Source organism: Monodelphis domestica, chromosome 2 (assembly GCF_027887165.1).
Source record: "Monodelphis domestica isolate mMonDom1 chromosome 2, mMonDom1.pri, whole genome shotgun sequence".
NCBI classification, from domain to species: domain Eukaryota; kingdom Metazoa; phylum Chordata; class Mammalia; order Didelphimorphia; family Didelphidae; genus Monodelphis; species Monodelphis domestica.
The window spans coordinates 423,071,167-423,098,788 of record NC_077228.1 but is presented as its reverse complement, the minus strand read 5'-3'; the positions used below and the strand labels follow the sequence as shown (position 1 = coordinate 423,098,788).

The following is a 27,622-nucleotide window of genomic DNA, read 5'->3' as shown; positions in this document are numbered from 1 at the left end:
AGAGTTTATAGTTTTCAGTTGGGCTTTAAAGAATGTGTAGAAATTCAACAGAGGAAAAACAAAGACATCTGAGGCACAGGGAATAGAAGAAGAGAAAGTGCTTACAGAAGTAGGTAAGCCCAAGGCATCCTCAAAGGACATGGGCCAGTTTGAATGAATCAGTAAACTCACAGAGAGGGAAAGTGGTACTAGACTGTGTATGGTGATGAACTGCAGAGAAGGGAGTCTGAATACTATTTAGTGGTCATTAGAGACCACTTGTGAAGGTAATGAAGACTTGTGAAGAAAGAAGTGATCTAACAAGACCTCTGCATAAATTTATCAGTTGTATATAAAATGGTTTGGGAAGTGAAAAAGAGAAAATATCAGAGTAGCCCAGAATTGTGAAAATGAGCAGCCGTGTTAGAGTAGTGGCAATATGATGAAGGGTGGGAGAAGGGCGTTGGGATCTGAGAGAGAATTTGTACAGTTCTGTAAATGACGTTATGAGGTCAGGACAAGAGGAGAGTCAAAATTATTACAAACAATGAAAACTAAGTAATTCTGAGAATAAGAAATAATGAAGTCAGTAGGAAACAAGTTTAGTGGGAGAATAACAACTCTATTTTTGAAATGTTGAGTTTCTTTGAGATGCAGGGCTTCAGCCAGCTAGCCATCAAGTTCATGAATATTTTTAAATGTCTATTATAGATGTTGGAGATACAAAGACAAAAACAAGGATCTCAGCCTTCAAAGAAATTCTGTTCTATGGGGAAGTACAAATATATGCCAATGAAGAAATATGAAGTATATACTAAGTAATACAAAGTGATTTTAGGCAGGACAAGGTGCTATAGGGAATTCAGGACAAACCATAAGTAGAATCAGATCATTATAGATCTAGATATAAAGGAATGAGGAAGGCATTGAGTTAAGCCTTCTGGTCTTATTAATGAGGAAACTCAGGAATGGGGAAAATAAATGACTTGATGAGAGAGTCACAGCAAATTAAATGTGTGATGCAAGATTTGATTTCAAGTTTCCCAGGGTCCAAACTCAGAGCACTCTTTACTCTATCATACCTCTTCAAGAAGTATATCTGAGTGCTTTACAATGAAGCTGGAGATTGTGTAGATAAAGATGACAAGCAAATGCATCCCAGGCCACAAGACAGAAGGAGGAATTTTATGCACAGAGAACAACAAGTCAATATGACTATAGGGAAAGAAGTGTAGTAATAAAGAAGTCAGGAAAGGAAAGATTTGTTTACAGATGGCTTGTTATAGATCTGTGTCTAATATATCTATCATATCAGGCTGAAAACCACTAAATATTTCTGGGCAGGGGAATTCATGGTCAGATCCCTCTTTTATGAACATCACTTGGTTAGCGGTGTGGAAATTGGATTGATATGATGAGATGTGAAGCCAAGAGATGAGTTAAAAGACTAGTCAATTAAAGAGTTGTTTAGGGTCTTTCTCAACTATGATGATGGCTATACAAGTGGAGATAAGGTATTATATTCAAGAGAGATCAGTTGGAATCTCAGACGAGATACAAATCGAAACTAGTTCTATTAGTCATTTGCAAAGATGTCACAGTTGAATCCAAAATTCAATAGATTTCCAAGGTAGAGAAGGTTGAGAGAGAAAAGGAGTAGAGAACCCAAAGAAAACCCAGACCTTAGGAGGTCAGAAAGAGCTCAAAGAGCCAGCAAAGAAAATAGAGATAGAACAGTTAGAAGTCAGAGGGAATCCAGGAACAGATTATCATGTGGATAATGAGGAGACAACAGAAGGATGGATAGTTGATAGAATCAGATGTTACACAGTTGACAAAGATGATGAAGAAAGAAAATGGATGAGGATTTAAGGATGGAATCTGGCCTCCTGGAGAGGAAGAAGGCATTCCAGGTGATTTCAAAAGCTTGGTGGTTCATGTAGGTAAGTACTTATGTGATTAGCACATGGGACAAAGCTGGAATGCAGAGATGGAGAGGACAATTAGAAAAAGGCAGATGGCAAATGAATGAAGTATTTAAAGCTCTGTATGCCCTCAGAGACATTCCAGACAAACATCACAGTATTTTTTTTCCTAAAATAAATGTGTTGGTAAAATTACATTCAATTCACTTCTTCAACAAGAGGAATTTTTAGAAGAGCTGATTTGAAGGAATGAGCCCTGTCTTTAATGGTCATCAGACTATAGAAAAAAAAAAGACTTTTAATATTTATATCCATCCATTTCAAGGCCTTGATGGAAACTTGGACTGTGAATTTAGACTGTGTGAAGCAGTTGCTGCCAAAACAGACTTTGTGGCTGAGTCATTTGTTCTCATTTTATAGCTCATAAAATCTTGGGAGACTGTTACAAACTTGCCAGCTGTGTACTGGATAGGCAGCTGAACCTCTTGAAAAAAAACTGCTGTCACTACTAACCCAAAGAACAGAGCCTGAAGATTCCTTCTGTATACATAGTAATCCATTTCCTTTTTCTCTTCTGGCTCAACATTGTCAACACTAGCAAAAAGGTTTTGTTTTGTTTTGTTTTTTTAATGCTTATGAATCTTCATTGGTTGTGTTGTCTATTGGCATGGAGCTTTCAAGGAAGTTAATGTAAATGGTATGGTGATGGCACTTATCCAAACGAAGGAAATTAGGAGGAATATGACTCAGGGACACATGGAATGAGACCAGTTGAAATCATTGGTTTGTCTAGCTTGAACCCTTCCTTCTTATCCAGCATCAACTCTTTTTGCCTAAACTTCCTCAAAGACCTTTGATTACTACTTTTAACAATGCACATATGTGCTTTAGAAATTATTTCTTGCCCTTAGATTGCCATTTGTTTTTCTGCGATGTCTGCCCAGTTCTTATCTTGGCTGTGACCATCTACACATTAATTTCTCTACTGGCCCCTTTCTCTTTGACCTGGGTGATGGTAAATGGAGAGGGTGACTCAATCAGCACAATGAGCTCTGCTCAGCCACAGTATTGGCTGTGGGAGTTTTGGAGAATAATCCAAGTTTTTCAACTATAATAATTTGATAATAACTTTTTTCTTTGCCATTGAAAATATGGTAGACCGGTTAATCTCATCTTCTGTTTTTCTATTAAAGTTTTCACCTTTAAAAACATTCCTTTTCTGGCTGCGTTGACAATGGGCAAGTCATTTAACCTGAACTATCTGGCCCTTACTGGTCCTCTGCCAATACCTAAGACAGAAAGTAAGCATTAAAAAAAAATTTCTTTTCACATAAGATTTAAGCTCATACACTTTTCCAAACTTTCTCATATTGCTTCTTCCAACTCTTCTAGACTGTTCTCTCAGGAATTTAAAAGTATTCTTCCTATTATTGTTTACAATTTCTCTAAGATTCTAAGAATGAATATTTCTATTTATATTGTTTTCACAAAGGGTGCTTTTAGAAGTTACTTTGAATTGCCTTTATATATAATACCCATGACATGTATGGAAAGAAGCAAATAAGAATATTTTAGGAATTCTTTAAGCATACTTTTTTCTTGAGTTTTAAAACCAAATACTATTTCCTGTTAACAAACAAATATCATTTCCTGTTAAACTATTTGGCAGATCTTACAAATTCTTTCTGTAAACAAAACAATAAAAATTTTAAACAAGGAAAGAACATGATTGCACACTTTACATTTAGCCAATTAGTTATTAAGTCAATAATCAATGAGCATATATTAAGTGTTTACTACCTGTCAGGTATTGTACTAAACACTGGTGGTACAAGTTTTTCAAAAGAGGAAACTATTTTGGATGAAATAATTGTTACAATAAGATCCGTTCTTTAGAAGTAACAAGAAATACTGCAATGTAGCACATTCTTTTCTAAACCATCTATTCTACTATAGACAATGGAACTAGTTTCTCAGGTTACTTTTATCTAGTGTTATTCAGTGCCTGCTGCTGAATGAAAAGGGTACCTCAATTCAGTTCAAATATGTAAAATGGTTCTAACTTCACACTATTCCCCAGACCTTTAAATGATCACTAAATACTAAAAAGACAATGACCTAGGCAAATTCCTATTTTTTAATGGAATCTTTTTGAGCTACATTAAAGCATAATATCTGGACAAATATTTATATTGCTTTTCTGGGTTATGGCTTGTTTAATTTGACAAATAAAAATGAGAAAAGTATCTCCTTTTATGCTGAAATGTTTCATAAGCAATTCCCATCATAATTGATGAGGCAAATGATACAAACTGCAGGGATATGAGCAAACTTTGATGTGCAGGGGGCTGTACATATCAGTCAAATTCTATGGCTTCATTTTCTTCAACATTTAGCAATGAGTAAGACTGATTTTGAAGAACAACTCACAACATAGGGCTTTCTGTAATCTTCGGATTTTAATGGCTGTACGGTAAGCAGAAAAGCGTACGTTGTTCAAGTCACCTGAAACAGAAGAAACACGGGTCAGAAAATAAAAAACTGTTATTTTGCAAATATAAGGAATATATGAGAAGAGTGGACTCTTTTTAAGCTGAAGTTAAAACACTATACATGACCCATAAGTTTCTAGTAAATAACATCCATCTGGCACTGGAAAAACAAAACAACAAAACTATGATCCAATTTTATAACCTGTTGCTTAAAAAAAAATCAAACCTTCCCACCCAGTTATTCAAAATAGCCATTAATATTGTGTTATATCATGAAAACAATTTTAAAGCAGAAATGTACACAAAAGTTTCAAAGATGGCCACATTGGATAAAGACCTAGTCTTGGAGTCTGGAGAACGGGTGTTCAAATCCTACCCCATATATTTAATAGTTCTGTGGATGATTCTCAGTTTCCTCCATGTGTAAAATACAGGTAAATATAGCTCCTGCCCCCCAAAGTTACCATAAGAATCAAATTGAATTTTACAAACTTCCTATTATTTCAAGTATAATCTAAATTTCAATTATTACTATAAGGCTTGGGCAGCCTCGAAGCATCATATAAAATGTGTTGTCTTTTTGTTTTGTTTTGTTTTGACTAGGATCTAAAATTTCATGGGTATGGGTGAGAGAAAACAGCTACTAGTCCAGAGAGACACGTTCTTACAATGTAACTCTTGCAAAGTCAGCTAGAACACTGAAGGGTTATGTGACTTTCCAGGGATCACAAAGTCAACATACATCAGAGGTGGTACATGAACTGAGGTTATCCAGTTAGCAAGATCAGATGTTTATACACTATTCCAAGTGACCTTCTTTGTCAGTCATTATTATTCTACCATTTTTATCTGGACATGAATGGAAGGATTGAGAGAGATGGAATGCAGCACTTTCATTTCCTGATTAGATGAAAAGATGTAGAAAGACAGTGAACTTGAGAGTCAGATTGGAAGTCTTAGCTTCCTACTGTTCACAACTGGATCTCAAGAGACATGCTTCCTGTCCTGGTGATGGCTTTCCCAAGTAGAGTCAAATCTAATATCAATCACCTTGTTCACTCACCTGGAAAATGGAAATTTTTCTGCTTTTTATACCCTGAACCTTTTTTTTTTTTCATTTCTATCTTGACAACTACTAGCTTAGTTTAGAACTTTACTATCCCTTTTCTGAATTTACACAAGATATATCTAACTATTAACACCCCTAACATCCCGCATTCTAATCAATCTTATAAAATGCTGCTAAATTAAACTTCTTGAAACCTTTCTCTAATGATATCATTACCTTGTTTAAAAGAATTATTTTCTAATTTCCCAATGGCTATTGGAACTAAATCTGTATATGAGTCAGGCTACCAGTATTTATTTTGCATTTGCAATGTGACAGCTACTGTAGTAAATACTAAAAAAAGAAAAACAAAAAAAGGGATGAGCAAGGAGCTCAATGTTGATAGATTATACAATGTGTGGAACATAATGAATTATGAGAAGAATGGAAAGATCAGAATACTTTAGGTTATGAAGACCTTTAAGTGGTAGAGGACTTCACATCTGATTCTCAACATAGTAGGGAGCCATTGGAACTAAATGAGGTGGATGGGAAAGGCCAGGAATTGGGGGTGAGAGGTTAGTGACATGAACAGTCTGTTCTTGGCAGTTGAGCAAAGGATGGATTAGAGTAAGGAGAAATTGGAAGAAGGTAAATCAACCAGAAAACTTTTGAAATAGCCCAAAGAAAGGTGACTGTGGTCTAAACTACAGTAGTAGCTCTGAGCATAGAGAAGCAGACAAATATGAGCGATAACATGAAGGTAAAATTACATTATGTGGCAATGTTCTTTATGAAATAGTAATAGTAAGTAATGATAAAGAAATGATGACACTACAATACAAGACTGGGTGACAAGGAAGATAGCTAAATTCTCTAAAGTAATAGGGAATTTGGGAGGAGGGATGGATTGGGTAGAAAGATATTAAGTTCTGATTTGGATATACTACAAAAGAGAAATCAAGTACAAGGTGTCCAAAAAACAGTTGGTGATTGGAGATTATAGCTTGGAAGACATATCAGGACTTGATGGGCTTCTCAAAGTAACATTCAGCATTCAATTCCCTGGCTCATCATTGTCTTTTCAATCTTAATGCTCATTTATTCTAAAAGTACTCTTCTGTTTCAGACAAACTAATCAAATTTCCTAGACAAAATTCCCTGCCTCTGCATTATGATTCATAATATCCCCACCAAGTGGAACACTCATATCTTCATCTCTATAAATTATCCATCCTCTCAAACTTTCCTTGAGATCCTTCCATATTGTACAAGATCTTTCAATCACCCCAATGTCTGCAGAATAGAAAGGCTATTAGACTTGGAGGAGGACAACCATCTGAATACATACATTACAAGGTGGTTGTGAGATGATTTGTGAATGTTAAAATGTCAGGTAAACATGACTTATTAGTATGTGTTGAATTGGCTATCTTTTTTCTAATGGAATTCCAATTTGTATTATACTTCCTTATATACTTGTCTTGTTTCCTTTATAAGATTGCAAGGTGCACAAGAGCAGGAACTACAAATATATCATCTAAATATCCACTCTAGCACCTGGGAAAAATTTTTTCTCAACAAAATGGATTTGTAATAAATAACTGTTGAATGACTGAGGCCCCTATTTCATTCAGTCCCATTTGTTTAGACTCTCTCTCTACAGTATTCTACTGTAGATTTCTGTGCCCTTTCCACTGGGTCCTCTGCAAAGTATGCCTTAGTAATTAACAAACTTTATTTCATCCAACATCTTTTCAATTCTTTACACTCATCCATCAACTGGCAATCACTGAAGTCTCCTAAAGAGTACAATTTAGTATTACTATGTAACTCACTTACTAGTCATAATAAATGATTTAGAATGGTCTTTGATCCCCAAAGGCACTTATATATTTTGTTCCTATCAGGATAACTCAGTAACACATCCTCATGAGGATCATTCTGTACAGCTTTTTAAGTTGTTCTTGATTTCATTAAGGTAATTTAATCTCTACAAGCCTTTTGTATGCTTCAGTTGATTGATTTCCACATGCTTCATATATTTTGTAGTTATTTGGAATGATATTTCCCTGTCTACTGTGGTTTTCTAGTTTTTATCATTATTATAAAAGAAATACAGTTAAGTTTTCAAAGTATATTCTGTAGCCTGTAACATCACATCATTCAATCTAATTATCTTGATTAGTATCTTTGACAATTCCCTGGAATTTTACAAGTAAACCATATTAATATTGGCAAAAGGAATAGTTTTATCTCACAATCTATTGCCTTTGAGAAATACAGGTCTAAGGGAACCAGTTGGAGATGTCTTAAAGGATGGTGAAGATGCAAGACCGAAAGTTAGAAGAAAGAGTGAGGCAGAATAGGTAGATTTGAGATTCTTGAGCATTTATGCTCTTCAGTTGTTTTTTAGTTGTCTGACTCTTCATGACTCCATTCAGGTTTTGGGTTTTGTTTTGTTTTTAATGGCAAGGATTGCTGGTGTGGTTTACTATTTCCTTCTCCAGCTCACTTTACAGAAGAAGAACTAGGGTAAACAAAGTTATGTGACTTTCCCAAGATCACTCCATCAGTGTGTGAGACCATATTTGAACTCAGGTCCTCCTGACTCCATATTACTGAATACTCATGTATCCACAGGACCATTTAGCTTCCCATCTTCAGCATAGAGATGGCAATTATATCCATGGGAGCTGATGAGATCATCAGATGAAGTAATGCAGAGGAAAAGAGAAGAGGGTCCAAATTAGATCCTTTTGGGGCAGTACAGTTAGAGGGATCTGGATGACTGTCTAGCAAAGAAAACTAAGAAGGAACAGTGTGATAGGTAGTAAAAGATTCGGGAAGGAGTCATCTGCTAGAAAGCAAGTTTTAAAAATTGAGGAGAGAGCAATCAACAGTGTCAAAGCCTACAAAGATGTCAAGGAGAATGAATAATTAGATTTGGCAATTAAGAGAACAGCTTCAGTGGAATGGTATGGTTGGAAGTCATACTGTAAGGGATTAAGAGAGAAAGTAGAAGCATCTATGGTAGATGGCCTTTCAAGGAATTTAGCCATAAAGAGCAGAAGAGAGATAGTATATGGGAGTGGGGGGAGAATCAACTGAGGATTTTTTTTCAGGACAGGGAGGCATTTTCTATATATATATATATCTTGTACGTCTTGTACATGTTTTGTCTCTCCCATTAGAATTTGAGCTCCTTGAATGCAAGAAGACTGTTTGTTTTTTTAATTTCTTTGTATTCAAAGTACTTAATATAGTGCTTGGTCTATAATAAGCACTCAAGGTTACTGACTGTCTTTTCAGCTATCTACACTGAAATACAAGGTCACATTTTATTATCAAAAGTCATTTGGGAGCAGAACTCATCTTTTGAATTTTCTCAGTGAATTTTCAAAGAATTTTCATTTTTATTTAATGAATGAATGAATAATATGGAATAATAAGAACTGGCATCTATTTAGAGTTTGAGAGTCAAAACTGCCATATCTAAATTATCTCAAAGGTTGGTCTCTTATGGAGCATACCTTTAACTTTAACCTTAATTATACTCTTATGCATAGGTAATGTAGCATTAGTAAAATAGAAAGAGTGCCAGAATATGCAGAGATGGAATCTTTTTTCTGGTACTAAATAGTTATATGTCAATTGAGCTAGTTACTTAATCTTTTTGAGTCTCAGTTTTCTCACCTGTAAAATGGAAATGTTTATCTTTCTACTACCTACCTAACAGGTCTAAGTGAAGTCAAGGAATATTTATTAAACACCTATTCTATGAGAAGCACTATGCTACATACAATTCCTGCCCACAAGCACTGGATGGGACTTGAGATGCAAAGGGGACATGGATGTTTCATAAACCTTAAAGTGTTCTATAAATGGAAGGTATATGATATCTTCAAAACAATCTTCTGAGATAGAGTCTGCAAATAATAGTATCTCCTATTTTTGCATGAGAAGAGAACATCATGCCCAAGGTTCCACAAAGAATAACAAGAATTTGAATCCAGATTTTTCTTGGCTCCAAAGCTAGCATTCTTCCTGGCAGACCTCAGCTAAAGATAAAAGAAAGACAATACAGCACAAAAATCTTTTCTGTTTAACACAGGTCGACTCAGTAGAATAGAAGAAACTACCCTGTACAGCAATCAGATTAACAGAAGTAAATCTTGTAGAAAGGAAACTGGGGGATACTAATGTCTTGAAACTTCTTTTTGACTCACTCAAATGCAAGTTATGGCTAACACTCAGAACAGAGGTTAAGCCAATACAGTATAAATCCTTTTGATATTAAATTGTTCTTCAAAATGAACACACAATAAATTCATAGCTTCTGTCTATTTCCTGACATGGAATTCTTTGTGAATAAAGCAGAGCAGGTGACTTCTTTTTCCCTTTTTAAAAAAACTACCTTCCATCTTAGAATCAATACAGTGTATTAGTTCTAAGGCAGAAGAGTGGCATAGGTTGGGCAATCCAGGAGAGTGGGGAGGTAAATTAGTGACTTGCCCAGGGTCACACAGCTGGGAAATTTATGAGGTCAAATTTGAATCCAGGACCTTCAGTTTCCAGGACTATTCTTTATCCACTCAGCAAACTAGCTGCCCTGAGTAGGGGCCTTTTGACCATGTCACATGATACCTGGCATGGTGGCAAAGAATTTCACTCGATGAAGAGGACACAGAGCTCAGTAGTTTAATAAAATTCCTTGAGTAACTATTATTTAACAAAATCATACTCACCAAGGGACTGAAAGAGTTCTGTCATTTTAGGATGATCCCAACATGTTGTCTGTGTTTGGTGACTGAAAGAAAAAGGTATATTTTTAGAAATATGCAAAAGTTTAAACAGAGTTATGTGACAAGAAAAATTTATTTCCGAAATGTCTTTGCATAAAATTCCCAAATAGTAAAACCTCCCAAGATGGCCATAATTTAAAAGATAAAAAGAACGGTTTATTATTTCCAATGTGCTGATTCATTATTGTTTTCAGTTCATTAAATAAAGTGTTGAGAAACTGGACAAAACCACAGTGTCATGAAGAAACCTGATGCTCTAACTGCTGTTGAACATTTGGGAATTTGATGATTCATTTGAAAGAAATAATGGAAGGATTTACTTCAACCACTTGAGAAAATTCCAGTTTCTAAAAATAGGTATTAAATATCAAAATAAAAAAAATTTTTGGTATTTGAATTTCAATTTTAATTATAAATATCCAGACTAAGCACCAGGCCTAAATTACATATCTCAGAATATTATAAGTCTTTTTTCTGCCCCAGTTCATGTGCCTTTCCCTTTGTGTTTATCTCAGGTCCTTTGTGTTTTTGTCTTTCTTTATTCCTTTGTCTAATTTTGCTTCTCCTTTTCCTTCCATTTCTTCTCTGACCTTCTGAAATAATCTTGATGACACTGTATTTATTGAATTGTTTTCTATTTTCTTGATTTTACATAAAAAGTAAATGTTTTATATTTTCTTTATCCTAAACAGAACTCTAACCCTCGATCCCTCCATTTTGTCTCTCATTTAAATCTCTTGTCATTATACTATGTGAAAACTTGGATAAATTCATGTTTCTGGTATGCAAATTCTTCACTTATAACCAAGGTCAATTGGTACGCCAAGGATCCAGTGATCTGTATTCTCATCAAATTTGGGTTTTCCTGCCAACATTGCAAACTATAAACTACCCATGATTGATGAACTGTGTAATGCTTATCCCTGTCCTACCATAAATTTGCCCAAGGAGGTCCAAATACCAAGCTGAGGAAGTCTCTCTCATTTTCCTGGTATGTGCATGGATATCAATAAGTGTACAAGCCATTCATTATAAATCTCTAGCTTTCACTAAGTAACTAGTCAATTTTTTTCCCTAGGACAGTCTTTCATACTGTCTAATTTCTTGCTTTTGTAGCTGCCTGATTATGTTCACCATATACTACAACTCTGCCATTGCCCTTTGGTGGATCCTCAAACTCAATTCTTTGGAGCATAAATATTCTTCATGGCTTAAAGTATTATATAGTTACAAGTCAATATAACTCTAAATCACATACACATGTTTTGATGGATGAACACAGTAAGTCATCTATCCAACTGCATATCATACTCTGGACAATAATAAGTCTTTATCTTTTTAATTCTATTCAGTGGCCAGACTCTTTTGAATAATATACTTTCCCATTGTTCCCAGCTTTTGATGCGATGGATACAGTATCGTCCATAATCAGAATCAGCTAGAGTTCCACCTTGACTTGGACTCTGAACAGGACTTCCTTTAAGACAGTGGAAAATACCTTCCATGAACAAACATCTTCATTTTTAAGCTTTCCTTGATGTTAGCTATTAGTCCTTTTGTTCAATCCTGGAAGGTACCTTGTATTTTTTTTTTTAATTTAAACCTTTACTCTCTTGTCTTAGTAGTAACACTGTACATTGGTTCTAAGGCAGAAAGCAATAAGATATAGGCAATGGTGGTTAAGTGACTTGTCCAGGGTCACACAGCTAGAAGTGTCTGAAGTCACACTGGAATCCAGGACCTCATTTCTCTAGTCTAGCTCTCAATCCACTGAGCCACCTAACTGCCTCCAGTTGTTTGATTTTGATGCACATATGATAGTGCTCATTGAAAGAGGACCCTGAAAGTGGCATATGATTCTACAAGTGAATCGGTTTATTCAACACAATAAACAAGGCAGAAGCTTATATGCTCTATACCTTATGGTCAGTTGTAGAGATACCCAGGTACCCAGGTGTAGAATAATACTTTTTTGATAACCTGCTTATTCCCTTTCACTGATCCTTTCAAGAAAACCTCCCCTCATTGAGAATATAAATCACTCCCATAAAAATGTTGTATAGATTGAAAAGCTGAATAATAAAATTTGTTAGCACTCATAAAATTTGTACACTGTGTAGGTCTAAATTTGTAATGAGTTTCTTGAGGATTGCTGGATTTTTTTGTTGTTGTTGTTATCTTTTGTACATAGCACAGAATACCGTATGAGAAACTTACTGAATGTTGATGGTAAGTAGACATTATTATTTTTTGGAATTAAATCATCAAATGAGAGAAAATGCTTAAAAATTAAATGTTTTAAGAAAGACACTGATAAATATCCAGTATCATGAATATACTCATTAACATGTATGCACAGCTGAAATTAAATACCACTAAAAGGACCAAGATATAATCAGTTGTTAGAGAGACCTCTAAACTATAGCTTTTCCAGAGTTTATATAGAAAAGTGAATGGAAATTAATTAAGAATGCAACTTTATTGTGTTGATAATTGGAATTAAATTATCTATTAAGTTTTATTTTGCTACATGTCAGAGACTTATAACTATAATCTAGAAACAGTTTCTGTCCAGTAGTTTTTCAGTATTGTCTGACCATTCACAACAGGCTTTGGGGTTTTCTTGGAAAAGATACTGGAGTGGTTTGCCATTTCCTTCTCCATCTAAACTGACAGACGAGGAGGCTGAGACAAGAAGGGTTAAGTGACTTGTCACATGGCTAGAAAAGTAGCTGAGGTCAGATTTGAACTCAGGAAGATGAATCTTTCTGATTCTAAGTCCAGTACTCTATCCACCATGCCAACTAGCTACCCAGAAATAGTTTTAAGAAGGTAAATTTAGAAACAGTTTGAAAGAAGGTAAATTTGTTAGTAGTCAGTATAAGTTCAATAGAAAATGTCCATTACCAGAATCATCAAATATTATATGAATATTATATAAATATTACATAAACATATTTACATACAAGGGGTATCCCTCCCACAAAAAATGTTCAACTTCCAAAGGTAAAATAATACTAATATTTTTAACCCAGCATATACTTATGTGTATGCATATAAACATATACCTATTATGTACATATACAATGAAAGGCCGGCAGGTTTACTGTAAACTTCCTAGATAAGAAGATCCAAGTCCTACTCTCACTTCAAACATGATAGTTTTGTGACCTTAGGCTAGACATTTTCTCAGTGATCCAAACAAGTCCCTAAGACTACCAGGTGCAGAGTAGGAGTTCCCTCACCTTCCTCCCTCCAATGCGAATAGAGAGGTGATTCATAGGGACATTACCTCTCCATCCATAATATCCAACTTTTTTAAAGAAAGTAAAAATATTTAATGAATGGATGAATAAACAAATCACATTGTCAAAATCTGGCTATGGGGAACTGAAAAATTCTCTAGATTACTCACTAAATCCCCGCTTTCTCTCCTGAGTTAGAAAATAATGAACAGCATCAAACCTATACTCTGCTTGCCCTGCCTCTGGTTTCGCAAGAAGGAAAGAGAAGAATTAAGGATCTGCACTGAAAATACTTCAGTGGGAAAAATAAAAGTCAAGGAGAATAATGAATTTTTTTTTTAATATATTTTATTTGATCATTTCCAAGCATTATTCGTTAAAGACATAAATCATTTTCTTTTCCTCCCCCCCACCCCCCATAGCCGACGCGTAAGTCCACTGGGCATTAGATGTTTTCTTGATTTGAACCCATTGCTTTGTTGATAGTATTTGCATTAGAGTATTCATTTAGAGTCTATCCTCTGTCATGTCCCCTCAACCTCTGTATTCAGGCAGTTGCTTTTCCTCGGTGTTTCTACTCCCACAGTTTATCCTTTGCTTATGAATGGTGTTTTTTTCTCCTGGATCCCTGCAAGTTGTTCAGGGACATTACACCACCACTAATGGAGAAGTCCATTACGTTCGATTATACCACAGTGTATTAGTCTCTGTGTACAATGTTCTCCTGGTTCTGCTCCTCTCGCTCTGCATCACTTCCTGGAGGTTGTTCCAGTCTCCATGGAACTTCTCCACTTTATTATTCCTTTTAGCACAATAGTACTCCATCACCAACATATACCACAGTTTGTTCAGCCATTCCCCAATTGATGGGCATCCCCTCGTTTTCCAGTTTTGGGCCACCACAAAGAGCGCAGCTATGAATATTTTTGTACAAGTCTTTTTGTCCATTATCTCTTTGGGGTACAGACCCAGCAATGCTATGGCTGGGTCAAAGGGTAGATATTCTTTTGTCGCCCTTTGGGCATAGCTCCAAATTGCCCTCCAGAATGGTTGGATCAATTCACAACTCCACCAGCAATGAATCAATGTCCCTACTTTGCCACATCCCCTCCAGCATTCATTACTTTCCTTTGCTGTAATGTTAGCCAATCTGCTAGGTGTGAGGTGATACCTCAGAGTTGTTTTGATTTGCATCTCTCTGATTATAAGAGATGTAGAGCACTTCTTCATGTGCTTGTTAATAGTTTTGATTTCTTTATCTGAGAACTGCCTATCCATGTCCCTTGCCCATTTATCAATTGGAGAATGGCTTGATTTTTTGTACAATTGATTTAGCTCATTATAAATATGAGTAATTAAACCTTTGTCAGAGGTTTCTATGAAGATTTTTTCCCAATTTGTTGTTTCCCTTCTGATTTTAGTTATATTGGTTTTGTTTGTACAAAAGCTTTTTAGTTTGATGTAGTCAAAATTATTTATTTTACATTTTGTGATTCTTTCTATGTCTTGCTTGGTTTTAAAGCCTTTCCCCTCCCAAAGGTCTGACATGTATACTATTCTGTGTTTACCCAATTTACTTATGGTTTCCTTCTTTATGTTTAAGTCACTCACCCATTTTGAATTTATCTTGGTGTAGGGTGTGAGGTGTTGATCTATTCCTAGTCTCTCCCACACCGTCTTCCAATTTTCCCAGCAGTTTTTATCGAATAGTGGATTTTTGTCCCAAAAGCTGGGATCTTTGGGTTTATCGTATACTGTCTTGCTGAGGTCGCTTTCCCCCAGTCTATTCCACTGATCTTCCTTTCTGTTTCTTAGCCAGTACCAAATTGTTTTGATGACTGCTGCTTTGTAATATAGTTTTAGGTCAGGGACTGCAAGGCCCCCATCGTATGTGTTTTTTTTCATTATTTCCCTGGATATCCTTGATCTTTTGTTCTTCCAAATGAACTTTGTTATGGTTTTTTCTAAATCAGTGAAGAAGTATTTTGGTAGTTCAATGGGTATGGCACTAAATAGATAAATAAGTTTGGGTAGGATGGTCATTTTTATTATATTGGCTCGTCCTATCCATGAGCAGTTAATGTTTTTCCATTTGTTCAGGTCTAGTTTTAGTTGTGTGGCGAGTGTTTTGTAGTTGTGTTCATATAGTTCCTGTGTTTGTCTTGGGAGATAGATTCCTAGGTATTTTATTTTGTCTAAGGTGATTTTGAATGGGATTTCTCTTTCTAGTTCTTGCTGCTGAGCTGTGTTGGAGATATATAGAAAAGCTGATGATTTATGTGGGTTTATTTTGTATCCTGCAACTTTGCTGAAGTTGTTGATTATTTCAATTAGCTTTTTGGTTGAATCTCTAGGATTCTTTAAGTAGACCATCATGTCATCCGCAAAGAGTGATAACTTGGTCTCCTCCTTGCCTATTTTGATGCCTTCAATTTCTTTATCTTCTCTAATTGCTACTGCTAGTGTTTCTAGTACAATGTCAAATAGTAGGGGTGATAATGGGCATCCTTGTTTCACTCCTGATCTTATTGGGAATGCATCTAGTTTATCCCCATTGCAGATGATATTAGCTGTTGGTTTTAGATATATACTGTTTATTATTTTTAGGAATGACCCTTCTATTCCTATGCTTTCTAGTGTTTTTAATAGGAATGGGTGTTGTATTTTATCAAAGGCTTTTTCTGCATCTATTGAGATAATCATGTGGTTCTTGCTAGTTTGCTTGTTGATGTGGTCAATTATGTGGATGGTTTTCCTAATGTTGAACCAGCCCTGCATCCCTGGTATGAATCCTACTTGATCATGGTGAATGATCCTTCTGATCACTTGCTGGAGTCTTTTTGCTAGTATCCTATTTAAGATTTTTGCATCTATATTCATTAGGGAGATTGGCCTATAGTTTTCTTTCTCTGTTTTTAACCTGCCTGGTTTTGGAATCAGTACCATGTTTGTGCCGTAAAAGGAGTTTGGTAGAACTCCCTCTTTGCTTATTATGTCAAATAGTTTGTATAGTATTGGGGTTAACTGTTCTCTGAATGTTTGATAGAATTCACAGGTGAATCCATCAGGCCCTGGGGATTTTTTCTTAGGAAGTTCTTTGATGGCTTGATGGATTTCAATTTCTGATATGGGATTATTTAAGAATTCTATTTCCTCTTCTGTTAGTCTAGGCAGTTTGTATTTTTGTATATATTCATCCATTTCTCCTAAATTGGTGTATTTGTTGCCATATAATTGGGCAAAGTAATTTCTAATGATTGCCTTAATTTCCTCCTCATTGGAGGTGCTGTCCCCCTTTTCATCTTTAATGCTGTGAATTTGCTTTTCTTCCTTCCTTTTTTTAATTAGATTGACCAGTACTTTGTCTATTTTGTTTGTTTTTTCAAAGTACCAGCTTCTTGTCTTATTTATTAAATCAATAGTTCTATCACTTTTGATTTTATTAATTTCTCCCTTAATTTTTAGGATTTCTAATTTGGTTTTCTGCTGGGGGTTTTTAATTTGATCGCTTTCGAGTTTTTTCAATTGCATTTCCAATTGATTGATCTCTGCTCTCCCTTGTTTGTTAATATAAGCTTTCAGGGATATGAATTTGCCTCTGATTACCGCTTTGGCTGCATCCCAAAAGGTTTGAAAGGATGTTTCGCCATTGTCATTTTCCTTGATGAAATTATTAATTGTTTCTATGATTTCTTCTTTAACTAAACGGTTTTGGAGTATCATATTGTTTAATTTCCAATTGGTTTTAGATTTGGTTTTCCATGTACCATTACTAATCATTATTTTTATTGCCTTGTGATCTGAGAAGGCTGCATTCATTATTTCTGCTTTTTTGCATTTGTGTGCTATGTTTCTGTGACCTAATGTATGGTCAATTTTTGTGAATGTGCCATGTGGTGCTGAGAAGAAGGTGTATTCCTTTTTATCCCTATTTATTTTTCTCCATATGTCTATTAATTCTAATTTTTCTAAGATTTCATTCACTTCTTTTACCTCTTTCTTATTTATTTTTTGATTTGATTTATCTAAATTTGATAATGGTTGGTTTAAGTCTCCCACTAGTATGGTTTTATTGTCTATTTCTTCCTTCAATTCTCCTAGTTTCTCCATTAGAAATTTGGGTGCTATATTATTTGGTGCATACATGTTGATTAATGATATTTCCTCATTGTCTAGAGTCCCTTTTAACAAAATATAATTACCTTCCCTATCCCTTTTGATCAGGTCTATTTTTGCATTGGCTTTATCAGATATCATGATTACCACTCCTGCCTTCTTTCTATCAGTTGAGGCCCAGAAGGTCTTACTCCATCCTTTAATTCTGACCTTGTGGGTGTCAACCCGCCTCATGTGTGTTTCTTGAAGACAACATATGGTAGGGTTTTGGATTCTAATCCATTCTGCTATTCGTCTACGTTTTATGGGTGAGTTCATCCCATTCATGTTCAAAGTTATGATTGTCATTTGTGGACTCCCTGGCATTTTGATTGCCTTCCCTAATTCTAACCTTTTCTTCTTCGGCTCTACCTTTTAGTCCAGTGATTTACTTTGAATCAGTGCCCCTTGTCCCCTCCCTTGATGTTTCCCTTTTTAGTCCCTCCCTTTTTCTTCCCTCCCCCTCCCCCCTCTCTTTCCCTCCCTTTTTGTTCTCCCTCTCCCCCTCCCCCCCTTGGTTTTCCCTTCTCCTTACCCTTGTTGGGTAAGATAGAATTCAAGATCCCAATGGATCTGGATGTTTTTCCCTCTCAGAGTTGATTTCCCTGAGATTGAGGTTTAAGTAAACCCCCCCCCCTCTTCCTCTCCTTCTTATAGGAGTTTTCTTCCCCTCCCCTTCCCATGAATAATGAATTTTTTAAATGAAGAACTTTATCACCTATAGTTAAGCAAAGCAAGATGTGCCTTAGACAAATTACAATTCGAATTATTACCAGTTAACTATAAACTTTTAAGAAGTAGAGCAAAGATTGGTGGTGAAATTACTTCTCTATTTTATAACATAGAAAAATCTCTTTTTTAAGAGATCAGAAAAGATACTAAAAAGCATTTTTATTTTCTCATATGTAGATTTTGAAAAAAAAAATGGCTGCAAAGAAGTTAAATAAGCAAAGGCCTCCTAAGTAAATCCTCTAATTAAAAAAAGGACAAGGATGCCTTTTCCCATTCTCTGTCACTCCTATCCACCCATCCCACCTAAAAAAACATATAAAAATATACTTTGGCAAAGGAATTCCTTACTCAGCATCAAGGACTTATAGAACAATGAAGGAATTCAGTGTTTCCAAGGAAGTGTAATTACTTTTCCAGCACTGAGGAATGCTCATTAAATGTAATTTGGCTAAGTTGGTTCTGTTATAGCTTGTTTACAGCACATAACAAATGGGTATGGCATCATGCTGAGCACTGCTAGAACGTATAAAGCTTCATATTAGATGGAAAGGGACATAGAAGGAAGATAGGTTACATACAGAAAGGAAAGCTAAATAACAGTTGGCAACAAAGCAGTCATTGGTACTAGGCAATCTTGAAATGCCCCATTCAAAGGAAAAGTTGAAACAGCTGCAACTTGGTTGTCTATAAAGGAGAAAACTATTCTGATGGCTTGGAGAGGGACCAGAAGTGAAACTGTAAAAAGAGGTCAGGACAAGGAAGGAGGCGGACAAGTTCGAAAAAATGTGACCTAGTAAGGATAAACATGTTAGGATCTCCTACAAATTTAGAATTTGGCTGATTTAAATATCCAGACTGCTACTTAAGCAAGAACTCGGACAGAAGGAATTTTCTAAAGAGCAACATTTTCACCTATTAAAGTCGAGAATGAGTCTAGGGGAGACACAGAACAATAAAATTTTAGAGGATGTTTAGAGTTGTTAAACCGCTTAATAATTATCTAGCACACTCCTTTACCCTCACCCATTTTTAGACATAAGGAAACTGAGGTCGAAAGAAGTTAATTGATCTGCCCCAACCAAGTGAATTGCAGGGCTTAGAGTAGAATTGAGGTCTTCTAGTTATAAAGAAGGATTCCTTTCTATCCTGGTATTCTCAGAAGGGCACACAGTAGGACCTTAGTGCTTGTTGACTGATAAATTCTGAGCCACAGGCTAGTATTCATAATTCCTCCTTGGAAAACAGGTCAAAAAAGTCTCTGTGGCTTTGTGTATATTTTGGGAAATCATGGCAATGAAAGAGGTCTCTTCATCTATAAGCTCTCTAAGTCAATTCCACTTAAATCAATTATAGTAATACTTCTTATAAAGGCCTATTTTACCCAAGGCAAGAGGAAACAAAATTCACAGTTAATCCCCAAACTGAAAAACTGTTCCTTAGATGATTCAAACATGAAATTTCTTTGATAAGGAAAGAAAGCTAAAGCCAAAGTCAATTTTCATGGTTTCTTTTGACAACTGCTCTGACCACTCCCTGTCAGTGCTGGAAGCTATTTCTCTCACATTCTCCTTAACTCACTTCCATACAGTGCCTGGAGAAGTCAAAGAACCTTTGCTCCCCAATGCCACTTCCAGGCTCTCTTTAGGACATTCACAACCTCTCTTCCTCTGAAGCACCTGCCTTCACTATGTACAGATGCTAGGTGCTGCCATCTTTCTATTCCATAATGACTTAAGAATCTGGCAAACAGGTCTTCAATTCAATCCTTGCCATCACCCTAGGCCAGTTTAATAAATAAAAATTAGTATTAAGCACATTCTATGTGCAGGGCAATGTCCTGAGCCCTGGAGATCAACAAAATAATTACTGCATTTCAAAGATTTATCTTAATGTCTTTTCTGACACTCTGATCTCTTACTTAATTAGCCACTTCAGCTGAAGAATACTATCTCTCTTCTATCTTAATCACCCATAGGTTGAAGGAAGAACTGGGGAACTCATGGACAAATCACATCTTTCATCAACCTCACCCTCTACCCCTATGTTTCTGCAAGTTTTGACATTTAAAAAAATCACTTTATAATGGAAATGGATTTGAATCAAGAACACATGTGATACCCAGTAGAATTGCGCATGGGCTATGGGAGAGGTGGGAAGGTGGGGGGGGGGGGGGAGAGGGAAGAAAAGAAAATGATCTTTGTTTCCAATGAATAATGTTTGGAAATGACCAAATAAAAAAAATTTAAATCACTTTATATATTCTAATTTCTCTTGAGCTGAAGAGGGCGAGATTATTTTCTTCAATCTATTTCTAGGCTCCAAACAAGGATAGGACTGTTTTTTTAGAGTGATTTTCTTCTATCTTTATTTTCTACCTCTCAAGTCTTAATTCCATCCACCTATTCTGGCAACTTCTAACTATGATAGTGGCTTTGTGATTGTCAGTTTAGTTCCATCTGTAGATGGAATATTGTAGAGATGATCACACACTCACTCACACACACACACACACACACACACACACACACACACAGTATTCTCCATCTGCCCACATTGCTTAATTTTTTAAAACTGTACCATTATCTCCAGGGAACTGAAAAACTGTCTGATCATAATCTTGTGTATTTGAACTTTTCCCACTGTTTATGCTTATTGAGCTTGTTTTTAATTCTCACGATAACTTTCAAGTCCTAGATACTTCCTTGTTTTGGGATTACTTCGTGCCCTTGGACCTACAATGAAGCATTTCAAAATGGTACTGTACTGTCTCTACCTTGCCTAATATCTTTCTGCTACTTCCACTCTATCATTCACTCATCTTCAAATAAAAAATATCATTCACTCATCTTCAAAGTACCTTACAATGTACTTTACATGTTGGAGAAAGTAATGAAAACAGGCTAGCTAGATCAACTATAAATTTATATCATCAATTATTTTAAAAAACATTACCTTTTGTTTTAGAATCAATATTGCATACTGATTTCAAGAACTAGGCAAGTGGGATTAAGTGACTTGCCCAGGGTCACACAGTAAGGAAGAATCTGAGGCAATATTTGAATCTAAGACCCATAGACCTGGCTCTCAATCTACTGAGCTACCTAGCTGCCCTCCAATTTTCTTTTTAGCTAAGTAAAAACCACCTTGAAAAAGCATCTTCCCCAGAGCTTAGATATTGTAAAAAGAATATCCTTTCCCTTCTTGGTGATTCACTTTATGCCTTCTACTTCAAAGAAAAAAACAAAATCTATGGCAAGCAGAGGACCAAGGAAGAACTCAGGAGTCAAACATTCTAGTCATGGCAGCAACATTACTATGCAATTGGTCCTTGAAAGCTAGTATAGTACGAACAGAACCAGAAAGAACATGCTCATTTGGCAACCAGATGGAAGAAAGAAAACCACATTTCCCTTTGTGAATTCAACACCAGTTGATTCATTAGGCAGAATTGCCAGTGCTGAAAATAAACATAGTCTCTGGTTACAAAAGTGCAACTGCAGTTTAATATAGAACATTTTAAAAGTAATCAAGGCTCTTGGCTATAGCTGTTTTTGTTTTTTTTTTCCTAATGAAAAATATCAATCCAACCATCAGCCTTATCAGAGCAGCTGTGAAGCACTTTTCCCTTCAGCCAAAATGATTCCCTTTCCTTCAGAGCAGGAACAGTCAGTTTCAGCATCTCAGGTCTTAAATTGAAATCCATCAGATTATTCAGCTTGAAAAGCTTTTGAAAAAAATAATGGAAATGAAGTCCATTTAAAGTGGAACTAATGCCAGTTTTAAGAAGAGAGATAGATAGTTATAAGACTAGAATAAAATAAATAATTAATTCCAGCAGAGCAGCAATTAACACTAAACACAAAAACTCGTTAAGCACACAAACAACACTTTAGAGCACCTAACATATGGTGGGCAAATCCGCAAATATTAAACAACAGAAATGATAATAATCAAGGCATGTCTAAGCTGTACCACTGAAATAACATTAGCATACACTCTTAAGAAGTAATAGGTAGCATGTGGATAGTTAAGTGGATGAGGTGCAAAATAGGAATATAATGCAAGAAATACTTATAATTCCCAGTTGCTTCTCTCCATGGCAATCCAGGTTTTTACACAATGTAAGACCACATCTTTGCCAGGCACAATAAACAATGTCTTTATGTCTATAATTTCACAAAGTTAACTTAAGATGCAACTTTACACAATAGCTACACAAAATAATTCTCTATAGAAGTAGATATTTTAACCAATTTTATTTATTAATAATTTTCTCACTATTCCCTTATGTAGCTCATAGATTTATAAGAAAAAATTAATATACTTAGAAAGGAAATTTTGCCAAATACTCATGTGTGGGATATATATCTGAAATTAAGACCCTCATTTCATGCTTTTGATTATTAGTTGTAATAATCATTATACCAATCTATGTGGACACAACTTCACATTTGAAGCCTATTTGATAGCAAATGGTGAATTGAACAAGTGAATATGAAAAAGATTTTTGCAGGTCAGTGGGCTAATTTTTTAAGGATGATGTAGACTTTAGAAGAGCAGATTGATGTCCCTCGGGTAAGACTTACAGGTCAGATGTTTATTCTTTACAATGTAAAGTTACATACTAGAGAAGGAGAGGAGAGATTTGTAAAATGGTGCTTGATCTTATGTACTTCAAACAGAGGATAGCTGGGGCCTGTTCCATATATTACCTCAATGTGTGTAAAAAAACAACAAACTTCATGGAAAAATACTCGACTTTGGGCTTAATATGATGGTTTAATTCTTCTCTTTATCTTGCCTAATGTCTTTTCATTCTAAACATCTAAAAAAGCACAGTAATTTTACATTCATTTAATTTAATTAAATAGCTTATTTTAGTTAAGTAAAAGTAATTTGGTTATCTCATGATTATTCCTTCACATAATTGTTTACCAATACATTTTAATTACCCTATCATTTATTCACATTTCTTGGTGCTCTGTTCACCTTGCCACCTTTAACAATTCATTTTCAAGGTTTAAAACAAAAAGCATCTCTTATTTGTGTACATATAAAAGATTATAATAAAACCGTTATACCCAATGAATTTAATTTGTTATTATATGTGCTAAGCACTGCTGCTATAAAGAACAAAAAAAGTAGTCTTTGCCTTCAATGAATTTAGATCCTTATCTTGGATAAAATCTGTATATAAATAGGTCTATGCAAGATACATATGAAGAAATACAAAGTAATCATAGAAAGGAAGGTGCTGGGTGAGGGCTGAGTGGGGGTGAGAAACCGCATTATGTCAACAAAGATCTAATATGCAGCGGCTATATGAATGACAATCAACTTCATGTTCAATGGTGGAGTGCTTTGCTATGGGAGATCATTCAGAAGTATAAGAAACAATCCCTGCCCTCAAAGAGCCAAGAAGTCCCTCATCTGATATTTATACACAGCTAGGTCTCACACAACACTAATACTGAATCCCACTGAATCACATGCACTTCAAATTTCGTTGTACAATGTTATAATTACATAAAATAAAGAAATTAGTTACAGCCCAGTGGAAAGATAGAGTGTAATTTTAAGTCATTTGACCACTTCAAAGGTTCCATTCTTTGCACTCTGGGAGACAAATATAAAAGTTTGTTCATAAATAAATCATTGGACCTTCATAGTTTTACAGTTACTAGAAGGGCATTGGGGGGAAAGTGGGGCAGGGAAAGAAGCTGAGGTTTTAGAGTGACAATGTTTTGGTGACCAAAAATGTCATCTTTTCACATTAAGAAACACCAAAGATAATGATTTAAAGATATCAATCAACTCTGGGAATTACCCAAAAGCAAACCAAATCAAATTAAAAAAAAAAAAAACCATAAAACCCCAAACCAAACTCTCAGGTCCCACCTAAAACCTCCTTCCAATAAGTCTCCAGAGAAGCCAGACTACACTCAGACAGTTTTTAGCCCAAACACCTTCTCCAGGCCTCAACACCTTTTAGAAGTACTAATAACAGTTAAACTCAGCAGTATGGAACTCACACCTATTTAACTCTAGCGCCAGGTGGTAATAAGTATTTTTTTAACTAGAAAACTGAGAGGAAAATAAATTGAGGCAAGCAGACAAAACATCACCATGGTATTCCAGTTGGAGATTTCCTCAAGATACTTTTAGCAATTATCCCTCATTCACTTTAACAAAAAAAAAAAAAAACATTAATTTTATGCCAAAGTAGTAGTTGTAGTTGGGGGAGGGTGGGGGGTTGGCCAGGGGATAGGTTTTGGGGAATGATTGGTAGCCTGAAAAGTGTCATTAGATTATAATGGCCTAAGATATGAATAGTAACAACTAGCTTTTATAAAAATGCTTTAAGGTTTCCGCAATAATCCAGTGAAGAAAGATTTTTTATCCCCATCTTACAGATTAGAAAACTGAAGATGAAATATTAAATAATATGACTAGGTTAATGTGGGGCAGCATTTGAATTCAGGTCTTCCTGATTCTAAGTCCATCATCCCTCTATTTGCAGTGCTACTTGATGGGAAAGGGTTTTACCTGTTATCTGATTAATCTACATAACAATGTAGTGAATAAAAATAGTCCTAGTATATGAATTTATAATTTATTCCAGAGAATGAAATAGTCTTACCTTCAAGAAGCTTCATTCTATTATAGAGGATGAGACAAATGTGCAGATAACTATAAACTATAGTTATAAACTATAAACAGCATCAAAGTTGTAAACAAGTCCAAGGTAAGCCCAAAGACAGCTTTAAAAGGAAACTGAGAGAACTCAGATAGTAATCCAAGAAAAAGGATGACTTTGGAAGGACAGGATCACCAATACTCCAGGCCACTAGTACCCTCATCCACATCTAAACTAGGACTATTTCCTTCCTTCAGGCTGTTGGACCTCCAGAATCCAGGAAGCCTCCCATGTAAGCCAAGGATACAAAGGAACATGGAGATGAGGAAACAGATAGCCCCTATCCTTTAAAAATCTTTTGAGGAATGTTTTGTTTTTCTTTAGTCATATCCAATTCTATATGACTCAATTTAGGTTTTCTTGGAAAAGATACTGGGGTGGTTTGCCATTTGCTTTTCCAGATCATTTGACAGATGAGGAAATGGAGGCAAACAGGGTAAAGTGACTTTCTCAGGGTCACACAGCTAGGAAGTGGCTAGAGCCACATATGAAATCAGGTCTTCCTAACTCCAAGACTGGCACTCTATCAACTGCATCACCTAGCAGCCCTCCAAAGAATGAGCTGAATACCAGACCTAAAGGAGAGAAAAGGTGAGGGGAAGAAAGCCTGGGCTTTACTCTATCATTAAGGTTTTGTGGAAGGCCAGTCCTGATTCCAGTCTTATCTACTACATGGTAGAAGGTAGGGGCTAAGTATCAGACAGAAGAGAGGGCAAGAGGAGCTACATGGGACTGGAGGGGACATCTGGTCAGATCTGGAAGAATCCTTCTCTTACCTCTCAAAGGTCTTTTTCCTTTGAAGCTGAGACTCCTCAAGAACTGGAAAAGTGAGTGCCTAAAACTGACTCTGAACCACTTCATACCTAAAGTCAATCTTTATACCCCACCAACATAAAGAGTGCCTGGAGTCATGCATATACATAGATAGGGATGGTGGTGGCTCCTAACTCATGCAACTGGAAATGTTTTCTTATTGAATTGAAACTGTTTTCTCTTAATTTTTAAATATAATAATTCTCATTTATCACCTTTATTTACCATGACACAGTTGAATATTCTCCCTCCTGGTTTTTTGGTCCTTTATTTGATTTTGTAACATTGCTCTCTCCCATTTCTACTTCCCAACTAGACAATCACTTCCAAAGAATCCTTTTCATGAATATCACTGATTTACAGTCTCTTAACTGTGTTTATTTTCTAGCCATATCACCAGCTCATCCAATGTTTTATTCCCACTCTTCTCTTCATCTCGCTCTATACACTTCTAAAGATCTTATTAGTTCCCATGGATTCAATCATCTCTTTGCAGGAGACTTGTAGATCATTTATTCAGTTCTACTGTCTCTCCTGAGTACTAATTATTCACTGTCTACTGGACATAATATGACAGATTTAGAAATGGCTTAATAGTCCAATACTCTCATAATTCTTAAAGAAAAGAGATTAAACTATTTGTTGAAGGTCATATGCATCTACAATTCAATGTCTCTCAGGCATCTCAAACTCACTATGTCCAAAATGGTATTAGTTATTTTCTCCATTAAATCAACTCCTCCAAACGTCCCTTTTTCTAATTAAAAGCACCACCATATTTCCAATCAACTGGATTCACATCCCAATTCTTCCATGACTTCATAATTTCATCTCTCTCACTTAACAGACCAGTTGCTCAGTCTTGTCTTTTCTCTTTATTAAGCCTTTATCTTCTATCTTAGTCAGGTATTAATTCTAGGCAGCAGAGCACTAAAGGCTAGGCAGTTGGTGTTAAATCAGGGTCATAGAGGTAGGAAGTGTCTGAGGTCAAATTTGAACCCAGGACCTCCCATCACCAGGCCTTGCTTTCTCTCAACTAGGCTACCTAACTGCCCCATGTTGATTTTAACTTTATAATAGCTCCTCCCCAAAAACATGGCCTCTCCATAGATTGTCATTGTACTTAAATTACTCTAATAGTCTCCTGAGTCTTTTTTAAATCACACTAACATCCTTTGTTAAAAGAAAAACAAAACAAAAAAAATTAAGTACTCAATTAATATTTCTCTTTATTCAAGACTCCATTTTAGAACCCGGGGTTACAAAGGTAAAGGAAAAATACAATACCTATCTCAAAGACAATACAGTCTAACAGTGGAACCAGATGTATATATAAATTACAAATAAAATTAGTTAAAAATTATTACATACATAGGAGATATGAGAATAGCATAGAAAATTCACAGAAGAGTCAATTCTACCTCATTGAGGCCCTTTAAAGAAAATCTTAGAAACCTTGAAAATAAAGTGCTACAGATACATTTTACTAATACATATTTAAGGCAAAAGTCAAAAGCACCTCAAATTTACTTAAAAATTATGATAAACAATTATTATTTCTTAATCAAAAGTTAAAGCAAATCCTCCAAAGTTAGAGAAAATTGAGGAGAAACCTTTTAAGCCAATAAATGTAGTCAACTTTCCATAATAAAGAACAAGAACACAACCACAAGGCCCAACAAATAATACCAAAGCATTTAGGTTTGATTTTGAAATCCAGTCAAAAACACT

General features: G+C 35.5%; 1 protein-coding gene across 15 annotated transcripts in view; it reads right to left on the bottom strand.

The window, feature by feature from the left end:
* Nucleotides 1-27,622, bottom strand: part of UTRN (utrophin) — a 651,323-nt gene that overhangs the window by 88,971 nt on the left and 534,730 nt on the right. For all 15 annotated transcript variants that reach the window (XM_007484681.3, XM_056818903.1, XM_007484684.3 and 12 more), the window contains 2 exons: nt 10,193-10,254; nt 4,335-4,409 (listed from right to left, as the gene is read on the bottom strand). In XM_007484681.3, the coding sequence (XP_007484743.2) occupies nt 4,335-4,409; nt 10,193-10,254 (137 nt within the window). The remainder of the gene's footprint in view (nt 1-4,334; nt 4,410-10,192; nt 10,255-27,622) is intronic.